Below are 26,213 nucleotides of genomic sequence, written 5' to 3'. Positions count from 1 at the left end.
AAATTCCACTCAAAATTTGATTTACTACGTAGGGGGGAATTCATCAAGGTGCAGTAAAGATTCACCCTTTACTGCATCTTGATACCCTGTGGGATTCAGCAACCTGTGGTATACCAGTACCGCAGGTTGCAGAATCCCATCACTGCAGGTTGCAGAATCCCATTTCACAGGAATAATGCTGCTTGCAAGCATTCTTACAAGCAGCATTACTCCCATGGCCCAGCAGCATCAGGCCACAAAGCCACAGCCCTATGCTGCTGGGCCACTAGATCAGGGCCTGCCCCCTGAATCAAGGACCCCCTCCTGACTCAGCCCCCCTTATTCAAGTTCCAAGCTCCCCAGAGTCTGAAGCCCCTCCCCCATCCCAACATGGTGGTTGAAATTGGGGGTTTTCTAGGGGTCCAGGGTGTCCTCTAAGGTCTAGGAGGCACTTCAGGCAGGAGTGATGCTCAGTTGCTCCTGCTAGTTCTTTACAGGCTCCAAAATCGCATCCCTAATGGTAGTCTCACAAACTAACACTAGGGGTCAGATCTTCCGAATAAGGGAATATTTCCTTATATGGAAGATCTGACCCTCTAGTGGTAGTTGTGCCATTTTGGAGCTGGCAAAGGATTGGGCCGGAGCAACTGAACATTGCTCCTGCTTGAAGAGCCCTCTGAACCCCAAAGGACTCTGTGAACCCGCTGAAGACACCCTACTATGAACCACCAATGAACACATTATGGTGGTGAGAAGCTTTGAACTGTATGTGTGTATGGGGGGGAGGGCTTTGGTCTTGACTCAAGGGATCCTCATCTAGTGGCCCAGGAGCAATTGGTTGCAGCTTTGTGGACCCATGCCCAATGGCCCAATATAACCCCAGCAAAACATTGGGGTTATTTTACCATGATTTGGGGGCCCTAATGTGATTTGTGGTGTTTCGCTGCAATTTGCGCTAGGAGATTTGCATAGTAATGACACGCAAAACATGTTTTACATATTATTACTTAACACACAAAGTCTTACATATTGCTGCACTATATTTGGAAAAGCAGGGCCAATTACCACTACTTAAAGCGTTAACGCAAGGGTGTCCAACCTTTTGGCTTCCCTGGGCCACATTGGCCAAAAATAATGTTTCTGGGGCCACACATACATGCAAACGCTGCAGCAAGACAGAATAGGGAGCCAGCAAGACGGTAAACACCCGGGAGCAGCAGAGGAAAACACTGCATCGCCCTCGACCGGGGCCGCACAAAATACTTCAAGGGGCCGCAGGTTGGACACCCCTGCCTTAACACTTCTTGATGAATTCCCCCCTTAAGCCCTCTTTTACAAAGGCGCGCCAAGCGTTTTAGCGCGGCTTTAGCGTGTGCTAAATCAACACGTGCACTAACCGCTAGGATAACATGCACGCATTAGTGTTTAACGCGTGTTTAGCGTGCGCTAAAAAGCTTAGCTGTTGTGAGACATCTTTTTTTAATGAAAATTCAAGCACAAACTGTTGGCAGAGAAATGATCATGCAAGAGGGGGAATATCCTATATGCTGCTATCAATGAAAATTGTAATCATTTATCACAAGTTACAGCTTTAGAAACCAAATTACTTTTATAATTTAGCTCATATTTAATGCTTTTTAATATGCTTCTGATACTGCTGCAGGAATTCATTTCCATGTACGGTAGTGAGTTCAGATTATAGTGTAGCAACATCAGAAACCATCTTTGTTTTGCAACACAATGTTAAAAAATTATAAAGCCATGGCCTTCTATGGTAACTTGTACCATATTCATTTACACTAATATTATAAACATGTCTGATGGTGCGGCACAGATGTTTATATTCTGGTGTACAAATCCAGTTTGATACACCGCCTGGAGCACAAAGTTTTCTGAATCCTTTTCCCAAGATATTTCCCATAGTCTAGTGTGAAACTTGATAACTAGAAAAAAAAAAAAAATTTCCTCAATGATTTCAGCCCCAAACTCCTGTGATCTGGAAAATATGTGAGCAGCAAAACAGTATGTTTTTGGTGTTAGTTTTTACAAGTTATTTTAAAAAACTGTTGGAAGCAGTAACTCCTTTTCAACACCTTAAATGTAGCTGGGTCGATTTACAGAGGCAGTGGTCATTGTATTATTTTTTAAATGCCAGATGTGGCATTACAAATACCTTGTTGTTTGACATAAAGAGGGTAATTTTACAAGGGGTCGAGTACTTTTAAGCAGTAAGTACACACCCACTATGGGCTATTTAGTCATTTATATATGAATTGGGGGTGGGGATACAAAAAAATGGTATGAAAGTTCTGGCCTCTTCCTGCACTAAAGTCGGGCCTCATCAATCAGGAGCTGCTTTGACACGCAGCTCCTGATTGGTAAGGCCCGACTTTAGTACAGGAAGAGGCGGTCGGAGCATACTTCAAGTGATTTCCTTCACTCGCCGGCACTCCGACTGCCCTGTCCTGCCTCTCCAGTTGCCCTCTCCTGCCTCCCCTTCGCAGTCAGAAAATACCATGAATGACCGGGACTGCCGACCGCAAATTCATAGGGGAGCACTGTATAGCTATTTTAGAATTTATGAAGGTTTTTTGAGATTTCCCTCTCAGCAGCTGATTCTACACTCTCCTAGAATGTTTGTAACTTTTTTTTTGGCCAAAAAAGCAATGTTAAGGCAGAGTGGCAGGTTTGTCACAGACCATGGAAGCTGGATGTATTGAGAAAGGAATGGGCAGATGCAGTGTTTTTCCACTGTTTACCCAATACACTATTTTTTTTTTTTTTTAACAGTAAGAATGCATTATTGGTGTTTCTTAGTTAAAACCTAAAAACCTTCATAAAGTCATAAACCCAAAATAAATAAATAAAACCCAACATCTTAATTATGCTTTATGGGTTGCTAGGTTCACTAATCGCGGATGCCTAGTAACGCCTACCTAAAATTTCTATGCAACTAAATTGTTAATAGGTTAAATGATATGGTAATCGACCACACCTTTAAAAACCTATTAAAAAACAATTCTTTAAAATGACTAATGTAAGTTGCGCGTGAATAGCAGGGTGGTGCCTAGCAACACCTCTGTTGAGGTGCCCTTCAGTGCCTAATGAGATCTACCAGAAAAGTAGATATAGTTAAAGGCGAAGAAAGTTACTTTTAGATCCACATACTTAGGAATCACTAGGCATCTGAGTTAAGTGCTAGTAAATTAGGCCAGGTTAATATATTGGTAATACCAACACAATATAGTAGAAAAAGACAACTATGATCAAAAGACCACTATATCAATAGATATCATTCGGAAAATTAGATATAATTTAAAAATAGTAGAGAAAAAAGAGACCTCAGATAATCAATTTGCTCCCTGTTTCAGTACGTCATTGCATAGTCATTTGCCTCTCAAAAAAACCTCCACTTTTCATTTGTATTTCCAAAAATTCCAAAAACGCATTTAAAATTGTTCAAAATGCAGCCAGGTACTATCCTCATAGTTGTCAAGGACGGTCAGTCACTAGTGTGCAAGAACTTCCATCGCAAGTCTCTCTTTTCAAAGGCCCAACCAAAAGAGAGGAAAAAGAAAACAACAAAGTTTCAGCCAGGCCCGACAGCGGCCCTGTTTCGCTCTATGCTATCTCAACAGCTCTGGCCTCATATATTGAGCAAACAGCGACTGCAAAACTCATCGGTACCTACCTCTTGGACGCCTAGCAATGCCTAAGCATGCATAGGTGCTGCTAAGTGTACGTCTATAAGTGGCGCCTAGTGGTTGACGTATTTAGGCACCATTTATGGCATCAAGCCCTATGTGTAAATCCATACCATATTGTTGAATGGATAATTTTCCATGACAATGGACTTTGATTCATAAGCAAAAATATGAGTGTATATCACTTCTGCTGTAACCTTTAGCCTATAACAAAGGGTACTGGCTGCACTTTGGAGTGTGGTCAGCAATGGATTAGGTTTGTTGATCTATGGGTATCGTACCATGAGAGGGAAATGTTTTCAATCCATCAAATTTCTTTTAGCATATAATTATGATTGCAGTATCACAATGGTCAAGACAAATTTTTAGAGCAAGATATTTCTCTTTTTATAGTGTGACTCAGGCCACATCCTTCCTTGAGAATGACCCTGTTATTATCTTTGGCATATAAATTGTTGACAGTGAAAAGTGAACTGTTTGGAAACTCCTGGACATTTTTGGAGTTTATGGATAAAGTATAACATTGAATTTCATTTGGAATGCAGTTGACCAGCTTTTCTTAAAGTACTCATTAAAATGACTTCTCTTATGTATTTTTAGCTTGTTTTTCTAGTTCAGGATAAATTTAAAATCTTCAGTAATATTCTTAATATGCTTTGGAGATATTAAGAGGGCAATTCTGTAAGGGGGTACCTAGATTTAGGCACTAAGAAAAGTAGATGCCTAAAGAAAAGTAGGTGCCTTTTTATTTTTTTTGCTTTTTTTTTTTTTTATAGAATACTAGCATATGTCACCTTTTGCATGCCTGTTTTGAAGGTGTGGACATTTAAGTCAGCCATAAATGCTCGTGCCTAGATTGCAAAGAAAACCACAGATAGGTGATAAGATTTTATAATCTACAGTGAGAAGTGAAGAAGATGGTGGTATAACTAGAGATGGTGGTATAAACAGTGGTATAAACAGAAGAGGAGGAGGTCTAGCAATCATAACAAAAAACAATCTCAACATAGACGTCCTAACCAAGCACTCCACCCCTTATCTAGATCTGCTAGCCTGCCAAATATCTGACAAATCACTCAATGGAAACCTGAACTGTCTTCTTTGCTACATTACACCAGGAAAATGGAACACTTCAAAACAAGAACTTGAAGAATTCATCTTCCAGAACTCTCTCTCCTCCACACATAACTTGATCCTTGGAGACTTAAATCTCCACTTAGAAGATCAATCATCCAAACAAGCAGCGGACATACTCTCATACCTCAACTCCCTATCCTACCAAATTCTCAACCCAGAATCCACACACGAAAAAGGTCATCAACTTGATATAGCAGCCTATTCATTTCCAAATCAAAACACACAAAACATTCACATCTCAAACGAGTCCTGGCACCCTACCCTCTGGTCAGACCATTTCAAATATTCATTCACTATCAATTGGGCTCAAAATAACAACAAACCCATCCCAAAGAAATCACACATCAAGATCAGACCGAAAATCGAACCTATCACATTCTGGAACACAGTCGACCCCGAAATCGACCCAACAACCCCAAAGAATTCATAAACAGTTGGCGGACCCTCAGTGAATCTACACTAAACGAACTAGCTCCAATAAAAAACAAAAACAAAATAGACAGACCATCTAACAAATGGATTGACGACGAACTTTTACACCTAAAAAGGAAATGCAGACAATTAGAAAGGACATGGAAAAAACAGAAACATAATCACACCAAAGATGAATGGAAAATCCAAATCAAACAATACAACACCAAACTGAAGGAAAAACGAAAAAACTACTACTCCAAACTCATCGGCACCGAAAAACCAGACACAAGAAAACATTTTGATATCGTAAGAAACCTCACTGATACCAAACCATTTCTCGCCACCCAAGGAAACCAAACTCCCACAGCCACTCAATTAGCGGATTATTTCAAACACAAAATCATCACAACCAGATCCACATTCAACAATTCAAGAACCAACATAGAAGAAATATGAATCAATCCCACAAAAGATGAAGCAATCCCAGCAGACAGGATCTGGACAAACTTCCCAAAGATACAATGGTCAGACTTGGACAGGCTTTACAAAAAATACAGCAAATCCTCATGTGACTTGAACAATTGTCCCTCATACTTACTAGCTACAGCTTCCACCAAATTTAAAGCTAGCCTCACACTATGGCTTCAAACTACACTAAGTGAAGGTCATTTCCCACCGGAATTAGGAGAAATCATAATTACACCTATCCTGAAAGATCCCAAAGGTCCTATAGACAATCCTGCAAACTATAGACCAATCGCTTCAATCCCACTATACATCAAACTAACAGAAGGTCTTGTCGCACAACACCTTTCCAACTACCTTGAAGACCATCACATACTACATCCATCACAATCTGGATTCAGATCTAACCATAGCACAGAAACTCTACTGGTATCACTATTAGACACTGTCAGACAACAACTCAGCAAAGGAAACAAGCTGCTTCTCATTCAACTCGATCTTTCTGCGGCATTTGACCTAGTTGACCATCACACACTACTCCAGATATTAGACGCAATAGGAATCTCAGGTAATGTTCACAACTGGTTCCAAAGCTTCCTAAAAACTCGAACATACAGAGTCAAGTCAAAAGAGCACATATCCGATCCATGGTCAAACCCATGTGGAGTACCACAAGGATCACCATTATCACCCATATTATTCAACCTCTTCATAGCATCCCTCGGCATAACCCTAGACGCCCTAAACACAGTATCATTCAGCTACGCGGATGATATAACTATCCTCCTCCCCTTTAACATTCAAGACTCCTTATCCACAAACCACTTGAAAATAATAATGGAAACGGTAGAAAAATGGATGTCAAGTCATAAACTAAAACTGAACTCGGAAAAAACTAAATTCCTACTACTAGAGAAGGAAAAAAAAAACATCTTTCACAGAACTAGAATTAAATACAATCAAGTACCCAATGCAAAGCACACTCAAGATCCTGGGAATACAACTAGACAGAAACTGCACAATGCAGACTCAAATCCACAAAATCATCCAAAGAGCATTCTTCACAATGCGTAACCTAAGAAAAATAAGAAAATTATTCAACAAAGATCAATACAAGTTATTAGTACAATCCTTAGTACTAAGTATTGTAGATTACTGCAACAGCCTCTACCTATCATGCCCAAACTACATGATAAAACAACTACAGTCTATTCAGAACACGGCCCTCAGACTCATCTACTCCCTTGGCAAATATGACCACATCACCAATGCATACCTAGACTCACACTGGTTACCAATAAAAGCAAGATCCCAGTTCAAATTATACTGTCTACTATACAAAATAACACACGGAACAGCACCCAGCTACCTAAACAACAGACTACACCATATCCTCTCACACAGATTAAAGAGAACTCAGAGCCTATTCATTTACCCCCCTCTCAATGGAACAAGACGAAAGAAAATATACGACAGCCTTTTAGCGACAAAGGCAGCAAAGATTGATGCCACCATCTCCAATCTACTGATCAATTCAACAGACATTAAAGTATTCCGAAAAGAAATCAAAACTCATCTCTTCAAAAAACACTTCCCATCATCATAACCTCACAACAGCACTAGAAAATACTCTCATGACCACCACCATAGCAATACTTCAGAATCCTGACTTTACTATTTCCATTCATCACAACAACCTATCACTATCTACAATTTGCTTTCAATTTCTTCTGGAAATGGCCAGACTAACAATTGTAACTTGTCACTTTCCTGATTCTATGTACTGCAACGCTACTGGAAATGTCCAGTCTTCTAATTTGTAATCCGCTTAGAACCGCAAGGCACAAGCGGAATAGAAATCACTAATGTAATGTAATGTAATGTAACTACCCAGCTCCTCCACATTGGTTTCAAAATATTGGTCTCCAAACTGTTCAGTAGTAAATTTGCTGTTGCTACTTTGCCAATTTGTTTCTCTGACATGACCAGCAAGCAAGGGAACAAAAAAATGAAACCCTGTTTTTCACTGTATCAGGGCTAAAATGGGTCATACAGGACTCGCGGACCCAGGAGGAAATGGTTGCCAAAGTACCTGCAACTAGTCAGAGTTACTCATGGTGGAAATAACGACATTGTGAGTAGTGATGGTGGAAAATTTATATCACAAGCATGATAATCAAAATGGAGATGTCCAGATTATCCAGAGGAGTTAAAGCTTTTCAAGGGAAATTGGAATAGTATGAAATCAGTCTATAGTAAAAAAACAAACAAAACAAAACTGTGCAAGGTCTTGCGTGAGGGGTTGACAAAATTGCTGCTCTTCAGCAGGACCTTGAAAACCTTGCAAGCAAAAACAGATGAAATAATATGTGGATTGTTGGATTGCTGGAAGGGGTTGAAGGTCAGGTTATAGTATCTTTTCTGGAACACTTTATCCCCTCATTACCCAGCGTACAATTAGATAAGCCACTCAATACAGAGCATGCTTATTGGGTGCTGACCTGTCTACTAAAAGATTATAAATATCTGTGGCCTGTTGTCCATAAAATAGGGAGGTACTTGCAAGTACTTTACTGTATAACTGTTCCTTGTTTATTTTTACAGTAGAAGGATGGAAATTACATATGAAAGAGGGAGTGACTGCATGGTGAAGGTAGTGCATATGGTGTGGTTTTTGTTGTTTTTTTTTAGTTGTAAGGGAGTATATGAAAGTTTCATGTGCAGCATGACTGGAGTAAGTGCATTAATTACCTTTCTGTCTATATTTGGGACCACGAGATGACGTTTTGGTTTAGGAACTTCTTCCTGCTGTTGTGTGGGCATTTGAACTCTTAATGTGGCTGCATGGGATTCTGTTCAATTTAATTTGCATTTACATCAGTTTAGTTATAAGAAAAATATATGTGCTTCATATAGAAGGAAGGAAAGGGTCCTTTTAATAAGTGCATCAAGATGTTTTGGGGTGAAATTGATCATGGTAAATTGATCACCATTAATGTGCAAAAGGATGAATCACCCTAGAAATCATAGCAGCTGCTAAGGGATCCTTCCCTATCTCCCCACTGAAACACTAGGGAGTTCAGGTGGGGCCAAAGGGTGACCTGTTTTGATTGGGTGGGAGGAGGGAGTAGGGCGTAGGGGGAGGAGGACTTTTTTGTATTAATAACTGTTTATTGATATAGCAACATATTTTACAAAAATATTCCATAAACATTACATCATATCCTTTCTAGTAGGGTCATTGGTCAGCATAAACATCTTGACACATGAATTCAGTACCAAAATAAACAATATTTTATGCATGTTAATCCTTCCTTGAAAAAAACAAAACAAATTATAACAACACATATTATGACCCTTACCTCCCTATCCATCCCTTCCCTCCTTCCCATGTTTGCCAAACCATATGTGGGAAATTCTGTTGATTCTTCAGACCCTCCACCCATTCAAATAGGTTTTTCCCTACCCCACTCCCCACCCCTGCTGTCCCCGTCCCCCCCCCACCAAGTTTAGGGAAGTACTTTAAGGAACAATAAAGTCCAGTCTCTCTGATAGTGTGCATAATATCTTCTCCTTTTGTTGATGAAAAATTCCATCTGGATCACCATGTGAAGTTGCTCTCACCATGCATATTCTGTGGGTGACCCAGCTTTCTTCTAGTTCAGCACTATTAAGCATTTAGCAGCTGCCAGCCCTAGGCGTAATAGTTTACTTTTCCAATAAGAGCCTTGTTCATTAAACATTCCCAGCAGACAGCTCTGAGAAGAGGCAATTACTCCCTCTCCCAACCATTGACAACTACTATACCACTCTCCTCCAAAATTACTTGCAGGGGAAACAGTCTCACCAAATATGTAAGGGGCTCAAGGATCTCACGTATGAAAAAAGACTAAAAAAGTTGCGGCTGTACTCACTTGAGGAAAGAAGAGAACGGGGAGACATGATTGAAACGTATAAGTACATCACGGGACGTATCGAGTCGGAAGATGATCTCTTCTGTCTCATGGGACCCTCAACCACCAGAGGGCATCCGCTGAAAATCAGGGGAGGGAAATTTCGTAGCGACTCCAGAAAGTACTTCTTCACCGAGAGAGTAGTGGATCATTGGAAAGGACTCCCACTGCAGGTGATTGAGGCCAGCAGCGTGACGGATTTTAAGAGGAAATGGGATATTCACGTGGGATCTCTAGGGGAGTGAACTCTGGGGGGCGGATAATTGGAATGGTCAGACTTGGTGGGCTATAGCCCTTTTCTGCCGTCATTTTCTATGTTTCTATGAAGGTTCCCTTATGAGCATTACATCTCCAGCATTTATTAGATTCAGTGGTATACATAGCATTCAATCTAGCAGTGGTGAGATACCATCTGATTAGTATTTTGTATGCATTCTCTTGAACTAAAATATAGGTAAGTGCCCTTTGCATCTCTGCACACACAACTTCCCATTCTCTGTCCTCAAATTTCTGCCCCAAATCCACCTCCCCTCATTTTTAAATAAGGACATTTCAATACCTCCTGTCCTCTCAAATATTTATATAACACAGAGATTGGTCTAGGAACAACCACAACTTTTCCAATCCACCCCTGCATGTGGAAAAAGTGTCTCAATTGCATATGAGCCAGAAAATCCCCTGTTGGCAGATTATAACATTCTTGTAATGCAGAGAATGGAATCATGTCAGTGCCCTGCAGAACATCTCAAATTAAGGCTAACCCCTCCTGTTTTCACCTTTCAAAGGCTCCCTGTTCTTTTCCTACAGCAAACCTAGGCTCTTCTCTTATCAGAGGTAACAGGGATAACTGATCCTCCCTACCCCATTCCTCTGCAAAAGCTCCCACATCCGTACCAGAAGCTGTACAAAGGGATTAATGATCCCGCTTAATCTACTTGGTAGAGAATGAGAAGCCTACTACCACTGTTTTAAGGGGCATGGTCTGACATAATGTTGTTCTAACTGAACCCCTGTTTTGGATTCTGCAATTGTCCAGTTCAATATCAGTCGCAGTTTGATAATACCAGAACAGGTTAGTGACTGCCCTCCCCTCCACGCTCCCTTGCTCCCCGTAAGACCTTTCTAGTTACTCTCAGGGACTTCCCACCACAATTAACTGAAAGAATTCCATATGTAAGCCCTGAAGCACTCCCCTTGGGACATGGATAGGAAGGGTTTCAAACAAAAATAATAATCTGGACAGTACATTAATTTTTGCTAATGCTATTCTACCCCACCATGACAATGATAGCCCCTTCCACTTCTGTAAGTCTAAATGTATCCACTGGATAGGTCTAATATAATTTACAGCATACAAATGATGTAGATTTCTTGGAAACTTAATTCCCCAATACAGGACCTCAGCCCCAACCAAACAAAACCTAAAACTATGTTGTAAGTGTTGCTCCTTCCCTTCTGTTAATGTGATACCCATCAGCTCAGACATATCCATATTAATTTTAAACCCTGCCAACCTACAATAGTTTCTAAATACATCTTCTGCTAAAGGCAGAGATAGTAGGGGGTCTCTGAGATACAATAGAAAATCATCAGCAAAAAAGGCAATCCTATGTTTCATCCCTTCCACTCATATCCTCCTAAGATCTGTATGGATTCTAATGTAAGCTGCCAAGGGTTCAATATAAATTGCAAAGAGTAGAGACGAAAGTGGGCACCCTAGCCTCGTTCTCCTCTCAAAAGGAAAAAAATCCATATGTGAGCCATTAATTCTAAGGTATACTCTAGGAGCCCAAGAACCAAACACAACATCTAATCCCATGATCTGCATAACAACCAAAGGAACCCTCAGTTCACCTAATTACATGCCTTTTCTGCATCTGTGGTCAATAGGGCTATCTTGTGTCTGGTGTGTTTAGCCCCCCTCCCAGTAAATGCAGCATCCACCATACATTATTTCCCAACTTGTGTTTCAATTCATAAATCCCGTCTGGTCCACATGTATAAGCCCAGGCAACACCTTGGCCAGCCGCAAAGCCAAAATCTTAACTATAATTTCTGTGCTTTTATCTGTGTTCAAAAGTGAAATAGGTCTTTAGGCTCCACAACTGGAGGGGTCTTTGTCAGGTTTCAGTAGTGCCATGATTCCTTCTTCCCCATCAATGAGGGAAGAGACCCTCCCTCCTGCACCCCCATTAGTAATTCTCATTAGCAGATCACAAAGAACTTCCCAAAAAATCCTTATAAAATTTCCTAGTATATCCATCTAATCCTGGGGATTTACCAGGGTTCAAATTTTTGATAACTCCCTCTACCTCAAAAGCTGAGATGGGTTCATTTAATTTATCAGCCTCCATCTGAGAAAGTCTTGGAAGGTGTTCTTTATTTAGAAAATTGGCAACCTCAGAAGAAGGGACACCTCAACCCTGCTGATATAATTTCATGTAGAATGCCAAAAAGCTTTCTTGAATGTCCTTATCTGTATATCACATTCCATTTTGGGGGGTCCCAAAATAGTGTGATAGTTTCATGTGCTCTTTTAGTTTTCAAATAATGTACTAACACCCTGATCTATTACCAAATTTGAACATGTGCTGCTTCAACTTTGCATGTAAGAAATCTACTTCTTCTAATTGGTATTTGTACATTTCCAACCTAATCTGTGTCAGTTCATGGGCCACTTGTGGGTTCCCTGTTTGAGGGAGGGCTAGAGAATCATTATGGAAAGGAGAGAGTGCTGAAGAAAAAGCATGGAGTAGGGGAGTAGGGTAGTGCTGGATGGGAGGGAAGAAACAGAAACAGCAGGATAGGAGGCTGGAAGGAGAGAGAGGGGAACTTGCAGAGAGGGTGGGGGATGGAAGGAGAGAGAAAGAAAGAAAAGCACCCACGGGAAGGGGAGTTGGAAGAAAAGAGATAGCAAAAAGCACCCTTGGAGGAGGAGGATTGGAGGAAGGGGAAGGGACTAGGAGAGAGAGAGAAAGAGAAACATTAAAACAGTACAGAGGATGGCAAGGTGGACCAAGATGATGAGTGGAGTGTGGGTAGGGTCATGTGTCATATTTTTTTGTCATCACAAATATGGTAACCTAGTAAGGAATAGCCTAGAGTTCATTGTAGTAAACAAATGACTGGACTCAGGTGTAATTCTAACTTTAACTCTTTGATTTCACCACAAATACGTTAGTCATCTTGCAACATAAAACTACCTACTGTACCTGACATCTGTGCAAGCATTCCTGAAGGGCTCACAATAGCACATAAAGCAATTAAGGTGGGATTTGTACCTGCATCCCATTGTTTTTAAAATCCACTGCATTGACCCCCCCTAGGCTGCCCTTTTGCTCTGCAGGAAAGTCTTGTGAGACTTTTTTTTTTTTTTTTTAGATGTCAAGATGATTTTGTGACATTGTGCCTATTGTGGCATTCATATTTTTGACATCACATTCTAGAAAATGGCAGGTAATTTTGGATGTCTTTCTCACATATTTTTGAACAGAAAGTCTCAACATTTTTCCTGTTTGAAAATGGCTTTGAGTTGGACTTTTTTTTTTGGATGCTATGAGCAGAATGTCTCAGTTTTGACTTAGGTGTTCTTTTGAAAATGCTGTTCACATTTACTTTAATGACTGGTCTTCCATGAGAAGTGAAAGGGATGGTTTACCGGTATATAATTTTGTATAAGTACAAAAATATAGGAAAATGCTATAATTTTTAATTTGAGGATACAATAAACTTGGCCAGTGTCTGAGTACTGTCTTTCCATCATTTGCCTAACTGTTGTACTCTACTAGTAAGCATTCAGGAAAGAGATTTTTTTCCCCCCTTTTAAGTCTATTCTGTCATACCTATTTTGCTACTTTTATACATTCTCTGTATGCTGTCCAACCTGTCTCTCCTTCACCTTCGTCCCTTAGAATTGGTTGCCTGAATGTCTACTCTTTTTCATGTCTAAACTCCATGTCTTTGATCACATTCAAGATTCTAACTTCAGTATACTCCGTCTCATAGAAACTTGGCTTTCTGAGCCTGACCTAGCCTATTTTTGTCAGGTCTGCCCTCCTCCCTGCTGAGTAATATTTAAAGAGAAAGTCTACAACCAGTTGTTGAATATCTAAACCACTTGTATCATTTGAAGTTTTATCTTTTTAACTCATTGAGCATACCCTATGATTTTCTTCATAATTTATCAGTTGTTAATACTGCATTATAGGCTCCTTATACTAAGGTGCGTTAGGGCCTTAACACGTGGAATAGCGCGTGCTAAATTGATGCGCGCGCTAGACCTTAATGCCAGCATTGAGCTGGCGTTATTCTAGAAGTGTACAGCATGGTGTAGCATGTGGTAATTTTGTGCGTGCGCTAAAAACGCTAGCGCACCTTAGTAAAAGGAGCCCTATGTCTATTCTGTATTCAAACCCCTATAACATGTATTCTGTCTCATCTAACCCCTTTCTCCTTAATGGTGATTTTAATATTCATATGGATGATTTTCACAGTGAAGTAGCACAGGACGACTTCTCCTTTATTAGACATTTGGGTCTTGTCAAGCTATTTAATTCCTTTACTCACATTATTGAACACACTTTGAACTTGATTCCTACCTCCCTTCAGTTTTCCATATTAGAACCAAAACATAGTAAAATAACCCCACCCATCAAAGTCCAAGTCTCCTCCCCCTCCTAAAGGTAGCTTCGCCCCCTCTAAGGGCTACCTTTAGAACAGTAGTGCCCAGGGGAATCTTTGGATAGGAGTGATGTCTTATTGTTCCTGCTCAGTCTGGCACCAGCGGCAAAATGGCTCTTCTAGTGATAATCTTGTTCAACTAGTGCTGGGGCTGCTAGAATAACACCGCTTGGGCATGATATATAGCAGCGGTCTCAAATTTGCGGCCCTCCAGGTGCTATTTTGCGGACCACGGTCTAGATGCAATGATCAACAGCTCCCTTGTTGTAGTTGATTGTTCCAGTCAAAGCTGCGGCCGGCGGCAGCTCCTCGCGCCATCCACACCAGCATTTCTCTTTCCCCTTCCCTTCCTTGTGGAGCAGCAACGTATCTGACTGGCTCCCTTGCTCAGTCGATCGTTCCATTTAAAGCCGTGGGTGGCGGATCCTCGCACTATCCACTCCTGCATCGGAAGCCTCTCTGACAACATCACAGAGGCTTCTGACACAGGCCCGGATCTTGCGAGGAGCCGCCACCCGCGGCTTTGAACGGAACGATCAACTGAGCAAGGGAGCCGGTCAGATACGCTGCTGCTCCACAAGGAAGGGAAGGGGAAAGAGAAATGCTGGTGTGGATGGCGCGAGGAGCCGCCGCCGGCCGCAGCTTTGACTGGAACAATCAACTGCAGCAAGGGAGCAGTTGATCATTGCATCTAGATCGCGGTCCGCAAAATGGCACCTGGAGGGCCGCAAGTTTGAGACCGCTGCTATATATCATGCCCAAGTGGTGTTATTCTAGCAGCCCCAGCACTAGTTGAACAAGACTATCACTAGAAGAGCCATTTTGCCGCTGGTGCCAGACTGAGCAGGAACAATAAGACATCACTCCTATCCAAAGATTCCCCTGGGCACTACTGTTCTAAAGGTAGCCCTTAGAGGGGGCGAAGCTACCTTTAGGAGGGGGAGGGGACTTGGACTTTGGTGGGTGGGGTTATTTTACTATTATGTTTTGGTTCTAATATGACTTGCAGTATTTTATCTCTTATTACTACTTAGCCCACAGTGACTTAAATATTACTGCAGTAATTTAAGTCAGACAGTGTTAGGAGGCCCTTTAAGTTACATTAAGGGGACAATAATGTAACTTAAATCCCTAACACTGATTGATAGCTTTTCCACAGTGTTCAAAATACACTGGCTTCTAGCCATATTTAGGGGAAGTACTCTTGGACCCTTCGATTGTAACACACATTTAGAAATAAAATATTATGGAACTCATTTCATTTGAAAAACCAGATTACAATAGTATCTTGGACTCAGAGTATGCATTTGAAGTTATTTTTGTTTAGATGAATGTGTCAGTTCAAGATCAGATCTAGGTGTGATAATATGCGGTGCTTATTACTACAGCTATGATGTTATTTTTGCTGGGGGCCCTGAAGAGTTGCTTAAGAAATTTCAAGAAGCTCACCATAAAGTAACATTTGCAGCAGAAGGACTAGTGTGGCCTGATAAAAGACTGGCTGACAAGTATCCTATTGTCCGGAGTGGAAAACGATTCCTGAATTCAGGAGGTACATTTAATTTAAAAGTATTTACTTGAATTGGTCTTATAACTCACCCTTGCCAGAGGCCCAGATTCTAAAAACGGTGCTGTTAGGAAGGCGCCAGTAGGTACTGATGCCTGAGTTAATTGTTTTAATTGGCTGTTAATGGTGTGGTAATTGACTGTGCCATTAAAAACAAATTAAAGAAGAAAAGTAGGCACCACCAGGCCGGAATCATATCTACACAGACACCTAGCGGCTCCAAGCATCAAAAGAGACATGGTTATGGGTGGGGCTGATATTTGGCTCCGGTAAGTGTGATTCTCTGTTGAAGGAAGGCGCCAGAAATGTAGGCCATTAAAAATCTGGCCTACATTTTTGTTGACTACCTTCCATACAGGCCGTGATTTTGAAAAAACACCAGTGCCGTAATCTGAGTGACACGTGACTGGCACCATTTTTTTCAGAGGACCGATGATTATGGTGCCACTTTTAGAATCTGGGCCAGAATGTTTTACAATCTAATAATATTTAACTTAAGATCTTTACTATTGATCTAGCAGTGAATGTAATTATGAATTTAAAACAGCTGTTCAGCATTTGCAGATATTTTGCTATGTTAAGAAGTGCTTCTACTTATGTCTGCATAATATAAACTCTTTGGCAGGTCAGCTCATTGGTTAATGCTTCCATGTTCATTTTCCACCCATGTCACTTTCCCAACAAATAGTATTTAATGCACAGTTCCCTGTGTGGTGACTGCTATAAGTATGCAAAATCGCTTAACACAGTTGTGTGCATGCATTAAGAGCCTGATTATATAGCGCCCAAAAAAATCAGCGCCATGTACAGAAATATGTGGGTAAGTGCTTAATTTACTTTAGTAGAAGGGCATGTAAATCACAGGCACATGTATCCTTACTTTGTCATGCTACCAACTTGTTTTAACAGCATATGGCCCTTTTGAGCAACTGTAATGAATAAGCTAGCTTTTTTAATGGTAGATTTGCAGTGTAAATTCAGTTTACACTAAAGCTAAGCAGTACAGGTAGTCCCCGGGTTAAGAACAAGTTCCATTTTTTTAAAACGTTCTTAAGTTGAATTTGTATGTAATTTGGATCTTGCACAATACATAGTCTATAAAAACATTAAACATTAAAGAACATTTGAAAAATTAAAGAAACAGTCCTCACAATAAAGTATTGTAGTTTAAATAGAAAGAAAAGATAGGTTTACACTTACTTTTGTTCTTCATCCGTCCCATTGTTCTCTCTCCACCACATTCAACATTTCTCTCTCTCATCTCTCTCTTCCCCATGCATCTGCACCTCACGCCTCTCCTACCACCATGTCCAATATTTCTCTCTCCCTCCTTATGCCCTACAATTCACCTTTCTTCATTTCCCTATGTACACTGTCTCTTTCCCCATTCCCTCATGTGCACTATCTCTCTTTCCCTCTCACTCAGACACCCATGCCCAACAATTCTTCCTTTCTATTTCCTCCCTACCTCAGCATCTCTTTCTCTCACTCCCTCCAGTCTTCCATCCTATGTTCCAAATTCTCCCCTCTCTCCATTCTGTGTCTCAAGTTCATGCTCCCTCCCTCGTTTCTTCCTTTCTTTCATCCTTTGAAGTTTGTGCTCCCTTCCTTCTGTGTCCCAACGAGACCTGCGTCTCCCTTCCTGTGTCAAAGTACCTCCTCTTCCTCCCTTCCTGTTCCAACATGACCCTCCTCCTCCTCCCTTCCGTGTTCCAACGCGACCCTCATAGTCCTTCTCTCCCTCTGTTCTGCGTCCCAAATTCATGCCTCCCTCCCATGGGTGTTTATCACCTATAGCCGGCCCCCTCCTCCCAGCCACACTTCTCTTCACAAAGTCATGGCCATGATTCCATGTGGCCTTTGGCTGACCCAGAAGCCTTCCCTCTGATGTCAGAGGGAAGGCTTCTGGGTCAGCTGCGGTCTGCATGCAGGAGCCAGTGCGGCTTTGCAAAGAGAAGTGTGGCTGGGAAGAGGGAGCCAACCAGAGGAGGTAAACACCCACTGGGGTGTGTTGATACAGGAAGGGAGAGGCAGGACCTCGGTTCGTAAGTACGAGTCCAACGTAAGTTGGGCGTTCTTAACCTGGGGACTGCCTATACTACACACGGCATCAGAAGTTCTGATTCTAGTTGTCTCCTTCCCCTCCTCCTCTGCCTTCCATCTCTGATTACCATTTCAAACAGATCCAGGAGAAGGATCATTTACCACCAGTTTTGGTGAAGTTTGTGGTTTTACACCACCTGCTGTTCTTGCCCCTGATGCAGCCAGATTTGATTAACTTGACCACACTGAGCACTAGTTTATAAATCCTGGGAGCATCATTTATTAATAAAGATGACTGTTTGGGGTGGAGGGGGTTTCCGTAAAGGTCTACTTCTGTTTTATTTTTCATCCTAACAAGACAACATTACTTAGTGACTAAATTTGCAAATGTGGTAGTCGCATTATACTAACCTCCCCCCCCCCCCTTTTTTTTTTTTTTTCTAAGCCACGGTAGAGGTTTCTAACATGGCCCGGAGCACTAAATGCTGAGAAACACATAGAATTCCTATGAGTGTCGGAGCATTTAGTGCTCCAATGCTCTGTATCATAACGCATCCAGGGCTTCATCCCTCTCTGTCAAGGCTGGTCAAGTGAGCAAACTGCAAAGGGTGGTATGATAAGGCATAGGAGGGAGGAAAGATGGCTAGCATTGCAGTGGTGCTCTTCTATCCTTCAAGCCAGTGTATACATTGTGCAGACTATTGAGAGGGATTGAACTCAGAATGAAAGTGGGTAAAATAGAAAGAATCCTGTAATAAACAAAGCATTTTAAGAGTGGTTCAACCCAAAATAGTCATTCAAGCAATGGTATTGCGCTTCCAAAAAAGCACTGGAGTAACCTGTGTGGAGTGGCACTTCCAGTGCTAAAGAAAAGGTCACGCTTAACATACATAGAGCAGCAGTGGCAACCATAATTAGAAGGCGGGGGAGGGGGTAACCTTCATGGAACAACAGTGACAACCCTAATTAGAAAGTGGAGGGGGGCTTAAATTGTATGAAGAGACAGTTGTAACTATAAATTAAGGGGAGGAGGGCAGTCTGTACAGAGTGGTATTTAAAACCCTAAATAGAAGGCAGGCCAGTAACCTCCACATAAAATGCAGTCACAACCCAGAAGTTACATCCCTAAACCCATTATGAGGTAAACTGAATAGATATTTCAGTCTCTCTCCACCATTATTTCGTATATTACTGTATAACAATACACACTTGACAGGAAATAATAAAGTTAAATGGAGAAGCAATTAATCATAGCTGCCTTTCATTATTAGCATTAAATGCTCAGAGTTGTGGCAAGACAACTGTAAACAATTAAACCTAAGCTCATGCCAAGACCAGCTTTAAAGATGAAACAGTGGCGCTGATTATTTTGAAATCACTTGAACAACAAAAACTATATCTCCCATCTGCCGAAGTTGAGTAGCAGGAGTAGAGATGTGCTTGTTTGTTTTGATGTGCTAGTTTGTTTTCACCCCCTGAAGATGTGCAAGCGAAATGGGGTACTCCTATAGGGATTTATAGTCTCACTGCATGCTGCACAGGCGTAGTGAGCTTTTTACCTGAATTGGACAGCTGTTTTTGAAGTTTGCTTGTTTCAGTTCTTTTGGACGACTTCTCAGCTATGAACTTGATCGACTACATGAGTTAAGTACAGTGGTACCTCGGTTTACGAGTGCACCAGTTTGCGAGTGTTTTGCAAGACGAGCAAAACATTCGCAAAATCGGCGCCTCGGAAACCGAGCGTGCCTCGATTTACGAGCGCCCCTCCCCCAACCGGCAGCTTCCCCCCCGCGATCCGGCACATCCCCACCGCCATCGGGCACCCCCCCCCACCGTTTTTTCGAGAGAACGTGAACTCTCAGGCCTTGAGCATGCGTACATGCTCAAGGCCCAGCACAGGAAGCAGATCTTCGGGCACCGGCAGGACATGCTGCGGAAGCTACACTGAAGTAAGAAGAGGGTTCGGGTGGGTTGGGGGACCTCAGGTCGCGGCGGGGGGGGGTGCCGGATCGCGGGGGGAGGGTGCCGGTTCGTGGAGGGGGGCCTTCGGGGGGAGCAATGCTGGTTCTCGTGGAGGGGGGGAGCAGCGCTTCTGGCCTCGGGGGGGGAGGGAGGGAACCTATCAAAGCGAGTTTCCATTATTTCCTATGGGAAAACTCGCTTTGATAAACGAGCATTTTGGATTACGAGCATGCTCCTGGAACGGATTATGCTCGTAATCCAAGGTACCACTGTACTTCGGAATGCATTTTTGTATTTTGAGGGATTCACAACTAGGGGATTGGATTGATTCATATAGCAAGCACTTTACTTCTACCCTATGTTTAAATGTTGAGAATGTGCTTTGTTGCTGTGCTGTAGATTGACTGTATGGACTGGAGTTAGCCCCTGCTGCTGCCTCTTCGGGCTACTGCTTTTTCATTTCATCTACTCTAACTGAAGAATTATACTACTTTTCTAATTTTGTCATTTCTGCTGTTGGCTGGAGAGTTTGATTGATCCAGGCTGGTGGTGGAGTGTTTTTTAAGACCTATGATGAACTAAGAGCTCACTCGTTTGCAGCTTATGCTGTCTTTGATGAGCTTCTTGATTTAGTGTGAGGTCTTTTTCTCCACCACGTCTGGTGTGCTGTATATTTCTCAACCTCGGCAGATGGAGATATAGGTTTTGTTGTTCTAGTGGTTTCTTTATCTCTTCCAGTGTTTTTTGTTGTTACTATATTGAGATCCCCACTTTAACCTTAAACGATGTCAACCCTCCAGCTTCCACAGCTCATGAGAGAAGCCAAGTATGGTAAATAGGTCTGATCTATTATTTCTACAAATGAAGGAAGATAAACAATACTATTGAGAAGGTGACATATATCTTCATTGCATTTCAGGATTTATTGGTTATGCACCATACGTTAATCAGATTGTACAACAATGGAACCTACAGGATAATGATGACGACCAACTTTTCTTCACCAAAATTTATATTGATCAACTGCAGAGGGTAAGAAATAGTCATCTGTAGTATTTCATGAATAGTTTTTTGTTTATACTCTCCCATATTTAATTTTCCAGTGCCAATAATTGGCACCTATTAATTGATGCTAATTGGCACTAATTAGAAATTAACGCACACGACTTTCTAAGCGCAGTCTATGAAGTGGTGTATGCAAATTCTAAGCACAGACCTCAGAAGGAGGCACGGCCATAGGAGGAGCATGGGTGGACATTGGGCATTCCTAAAAGTTAGGTGCATTATTATAGAACACGCCTGATCTGCACACAACTTAGGCGCAGGTATTTAGGCCTGGTTTTCATTGACCTAAATGGGTGCACTTAAATATTAGCGATACATACTGTATAGTGAGTTCCTTTCATAGAATCACTCTTCGTGACTATTTTTCAAGGGTCATATTTAGAATTTGAGGTGATGTACGAGTTACATCTTGCTAGGATCAATATTAACCAGATGCATCTTGGAGAAGACCTCTTAGTATTAATTTCTAGGGTACTGGTTAACTGAATGAAGAGCTGGAGGATGAAAGGTATATAAAAAGGGTGATTCTTTGAAAGGCAATGAGTTATGGTTCTTCAGGGACTTAGAGAGTCCCTAAATTTAGGTGGAATATTTAAAGACTTGCCATTAAGAAATAATCAGCAATTTTTTGAATGTGGTTTGATGATCTCATAGAATCACAGTTCTATTTGATGATCTTTCTTAGTAATTTGTACATTTAACCCTTGCTTCATTCCTGAAGATTCTGAAGCAGACCTGCCAAATTATGCTTCCAGCTGTTGTGGCTATGTGCCGTGTGTCTTAAAGGCGGCATGACATTGTGAGCTTATTTTCCATTATAATATTTATTTTTTTCAACTTTTGTTTAAATATTCCCAGCTGTGCAGCATAATGTGGGTTTGATCTAATACAGTTGCTCTAGTTTACATGGCTAAATCACAGTTCTTTGGAAAGTCATAACCTCCAATGTACAAGTTTGATTTGTGTAGCCTGATTTACACCCAGGACTTTTGTTTTGCTGTCGTCAAATTTCTTGAAAGTTGAATCAAGCAAACTGGCAAATAATATGCTTGCAATGTGCTGCAAAGTTTGGACATTACTTTGAAATGACTTCTCCCTATTCTTTGCCTATGGAAACAATCTCTACAGAATAAAGAATAAGGAGTTATATGGAAGTAATCATAAAATCAGTACCAGAAAGAACAAAATGAGGAATAGTCCAAAACAGATCATACTACTTCTACTATTTATGATTTATAGAGCACTGAAAGGCATACGTGGCACAGTGGTTAGAGCTACAGTCTTAGCACCCTGAGGTTGTGGGTTCAAATCCCATACTGCTCTTTGTGCTTTGGGCAAGTCATTTAATCCACCATTGCCCAAGATACATTAGATAGTGTGAGCCCACCAGGACAGGTAGGGAAAAATGCTGAATATAAACCACTTAGGCTATAAATACTAAAATAAATATATATATATATATATATATATATATAATCATAGCATTTTTTTGTTTTCAACTTATGTATTTTTAAGTACCGTATTTTCACTCATATACCGCGCACCCGTGTAAAACGCGCACACAGGTATAGTGCGCGGAAAACACAAATTTATGTACAGAAATTTTTGTATACCGCGCATGCCGCCCCGACTCTCCTTTCGCCCGCCCCGACTCTCCTCTGGCCGCCCCGACTCTCCTTTCGCCCGCCCTGACTCTCCTCTGGCCGCCCCGAGTCTCCTTTCACCCGCCCCGACTCTCCTCTCCCCCTTGAAGTCCTGTCCCCCCTTGAAGTCCTGTCCCCATCCTGAAAGCCTGATGCCTCCCCCCCGATGTCCGATTCACCCCCCCCCCGCAGGACCGCTCACACCCCCACCCCGAAAGACCGCTCGCACTTGCACCCGCACCCCCACCCCGATGGACCGCTCGCACCTCCACAGCCTCCCCACCCACCCCCATCATGAAGAAGCTGCCTACGGTTGTCCTGCTGCTTCCTCTGCCGGCGGTCCCACCCCTTCTCTGACCCCTGCGTCTGCGCTGCTTCCTCTTCCGGCGGTACCGCCCTTTCTCTGACGGCAGAGAAAGGGCGGGACCGCCAGAAGAGGAAGCAGCGCAGATGCAGGGCTCAGAGAAGGGGCGGGACCGCCGGCAGAGGAAGCAGCAGGACAACCGTAGGCAGCTTCTTCATGATGGGGGGGTGGGGAGGCTGTGGGGGTGCGAGCGGTCTATCGGGGTGGGGGTGCGGGTGCAAGTGTGAGTGCGAGCGGTCCTTCGGGGTGGGGGTGCGGGAGCAAGTGCAAGTGCGAGCGGTCCTTCGGGGTGGGGGTGCGAGCGGTCCTGCGGGGGGGTGAATCGGACGTCGGGGGGGGAACTATGTAAAAAAAAAGTTGTAAAACGCGCTCACGCGTATAACGCGCATGGTTATGCACGGTTTGTAAAATCGTGTATAACACGCGCGTTATATGCGTGAAAATACGGTATACTGTCAACACAGATGTGCAATCTATTAAGCAGGACATTAGTTATAGGTTATCCCATTTCCCAGGCTGCTTAAAGGTGTGTTTATCAAACTGGTTCTATGGTATCCCCATGACAGTCTGTTTTTTAGGTTTTCCACAATTTTCCCCAGATTCTATATATAGCACCCAAATTTGGGTATTGATCCTAACATGTGTGTTCAATTAAATTGACTTAAGGAGCCAATTAGAGTTAATAATTGGGCACTGATTGGCACCAGTTTGGAATTAGGTGCATATTTCTACAATAATGTTTAATGATCAACGGCTATGTATTTCTAAGTAGCCTCAGTACTCAGACACAAAGACATAATGGATCAATTCAAAGAACTGTCCGATGTTTATCAATAGTTTATTAATTTTCATAAAGATCTTTAGACCGCAGAAGATCAGCCCAGGAATCACTTTATTGCTGGGTATAAAAGCACTCACTTCTTCATTGGCCTTCAAATATTCAATTTCAACACAGTCTTCCTAATAGTATACATTTAGTCATCTTTTATTTCACAACTTTAAATTTTTAAACTTATAAAGCGAGATCAACTTTCATAAGAACATAAGCAGTGCCTCTGCCGGGTCAGACCAGAGGTCCATCCCGCCCAGCAGTCCGCCCCCGCGGCGGCCCAACAGGTCATGACCTGCCTTAATCACCAGAAGGGGCCCCCTTGCCCCCTAGGTTTCTCATCGAAGTCCTATCTTCCCATCAATGTCCTAACCCTCCGGCCTTGCACCTGCACGACCTGGTGAGCTGTCTATACTTATGCAACACCCCAGCACCTCCCTCAGTACCCCACGATCCCCTTTTCCCTCAGGAATCTGTCCAATCCCTGTTTGAATCCCTGTACTGTACTCTGCTGGATCACTTCCTCCGGGAGCGCATTCCATTTGTCCACGACCCTTTGGGTGAAGAAAAACTTCCTTGCATTTGATTTGAACCTATCTCCCTTCAGTTTCTCTGAGTGCCCCCTCGTACCTGTCGTCCCTTTTAGTCTGAAGAACCTGTCCCTGTCCACCCTCTCTATGCCTCTAAGTATTTTGAAGGTCTCTATCATATCCCCCCTGAGCCTCCTCTTTTCCAGAGAGAAGAGCCCCAGTTTATCCAGCCTCTCGGCATATGGGCAGTTTTCCAGCCCTCTTACCAGTTCACTTAACTTTTGTCGGCGGGGACACCATCTGACCTGTTTCGCTGTCAGGCTTTCTCAAGGAAACGTCCCCTATAACAAAAATTAAAAATATATAATTGTTAGAAAAGTTTCCTGAGCAGCTTTAGTTATTCATAATATGACTTCTCACCTCATTTCACCCACCAGCGATAAAGTGGTTCCTGGGCTGCACTACTGAGGTCTAAAGATCTTTATGAAAATGGATAAACCATTGGTTGTGCACTAATATTAGCATTAACATGAGGCAATTTTTAAAAAATTAACGTGGAAGCACTTAGGTCCTGATTCTGTGGTTCATAGACAAAACCGCTGAAGACAAAGACATGCGCCGCAACTGAGCGCAAGACGGAAGCGCGCGCCGAAGAGAAAAAGTGTTTTTAGGGGCTCCGACGGGGGGTTTTGTTGGGGAACCCCCCTCACTTTACTTAAAACGGATCGCGGCGGCATTGGGGGGGGTTTGGGGGGTTGTAACTACCCTCATTATACTGGAAACTTAACTGTTTCCCTGTTTTTTAGGGAAAAAGTGAAGTTTTCAGTAAAATGTGGGGGGTTACAACCCCCCCCCACAATGCCCCCACAACACGGCGCGATCTGTATAAAGTAAAGGGGGGGTTCCCCTCCCACACACCCCGTCGGAGCCCTTTAACAGTCATTTTCTTCGGCGCGCTCAGTTGTTTGCGCGCGCCTTTGTCCCGGCGCGCTTTTGACCTGACACCGATTCTGTAAGCCACATCTAACTCCTAGGTGTCATTTGGCATGGTTTTCAATCCACCGCTGGGTGCCAGTTATAAAATTGTGCCTAGTGGTGTCTAAGCATTCTTAGGAACCAGTAGTTGTTAAATCCTTGGGCACATTGTCATTTATGCCAGGGTTATCTTGGCCAAAATGAATGTGCCTAAGGTAGGCGTCTACCAGTACCTAACTCAATACACGCCTAAACTCTACCCCAATTCCACACCTAATTATGCCTATTTGCCGGTAGGTGCCTCAGTGTAGATGCCTAAATCAAGTGGTAGGTGCCTACTAGCAAATTAAGTTTTCATCGTTTTTTTTTGTTGTTTTTTTTAATGGTGCTTTCAATTATCAGTGCCGATTAAGTGAATTCAAAAAAATAAATTAGGCACCTAGATTTGCTTGATATGCTGATCTAGGCACCTAACTGTAGGCATTTTTTTTATAGAATCAGGGTCTCACTGCCTTCTATTTAAGAGGCGCTAAAGGCTCCTGTGTTATGGGTGCACTAACCAGTTAGTGCACAGGTGATGTCAGTACACTAGCTGAATAATAATAATAATAATAACTTTATTTTTCTATACCGCCATAATCAGACGACTTCTAGGCGGTTCACATCGAAGAAGGCTGGACATTCAGCAAATTACAAATGCATGAGGGGAAAGTTACAGAAGAAAAAGGGTTGTAAGGGGAGGGAATGTAAGAGGGGTGGGAATTGCATGAGAGATTGCTTCGGGATTGTAGGGGGAAAAAGCATAGTAAGCGTAGATCGGTCTGTTTAGGTAACGCTTCCACATCCATTTTCTGCCCCCAACATCCCCCCTCAAATATAATAATAAATACTATGTACTTAGCT

The 26,213-nt window shown here is 42.3% G+C and overlaps 1 protein-coding gene across 4 annotated transcripts in view; it reads left to right on the top strand.

Moving 5' to 3' along the window:
* PLOD2 (procollagen-lysine,2-oxoglutarate 5-dioxygenase 2) overlaps positions 1–26,213 on the top strand; it is a 169,350-nt gene that overhangs the window by 81,085 nt on the left and 62,052 nt on the right. For all 4 annotated transcript variants that reach the window (XM_033959381.1, XM_033959382.1, XM_033959379.1 and 1 more), the window contains exons 4-5: positions 15,721–15,884; positions 20,824–20,936. In XM_033959381.1, the coding sequence (XP_033815272.1) occupies positions 15,721–15,884; positions 20,824–20,936 (277 nt within the window). The remainder of the gene's footprint in view (positions 1–15,720; positions 15,885–20,823; positions 20,937–26,213) is intronic.

This window comes from Geotrypetes seraphini, chromosome 9, assembly GCF_902459505.1.
Source record: "Geotrypetes seraphini chromosome 9, aGeoSer1.1, whole genome shotgun sequence".
NCBI classification, from domain to species: domain Eukaryota; kingdom Metazoa; phylum Chordata; class Amphibia; order Gymnophiona; family Dermophiidae; genus Geotrypetes; species Geotrypetes seraphini.
This window is presented reverse-complemented; position numbering and strand designations above follow the sequence as displayed.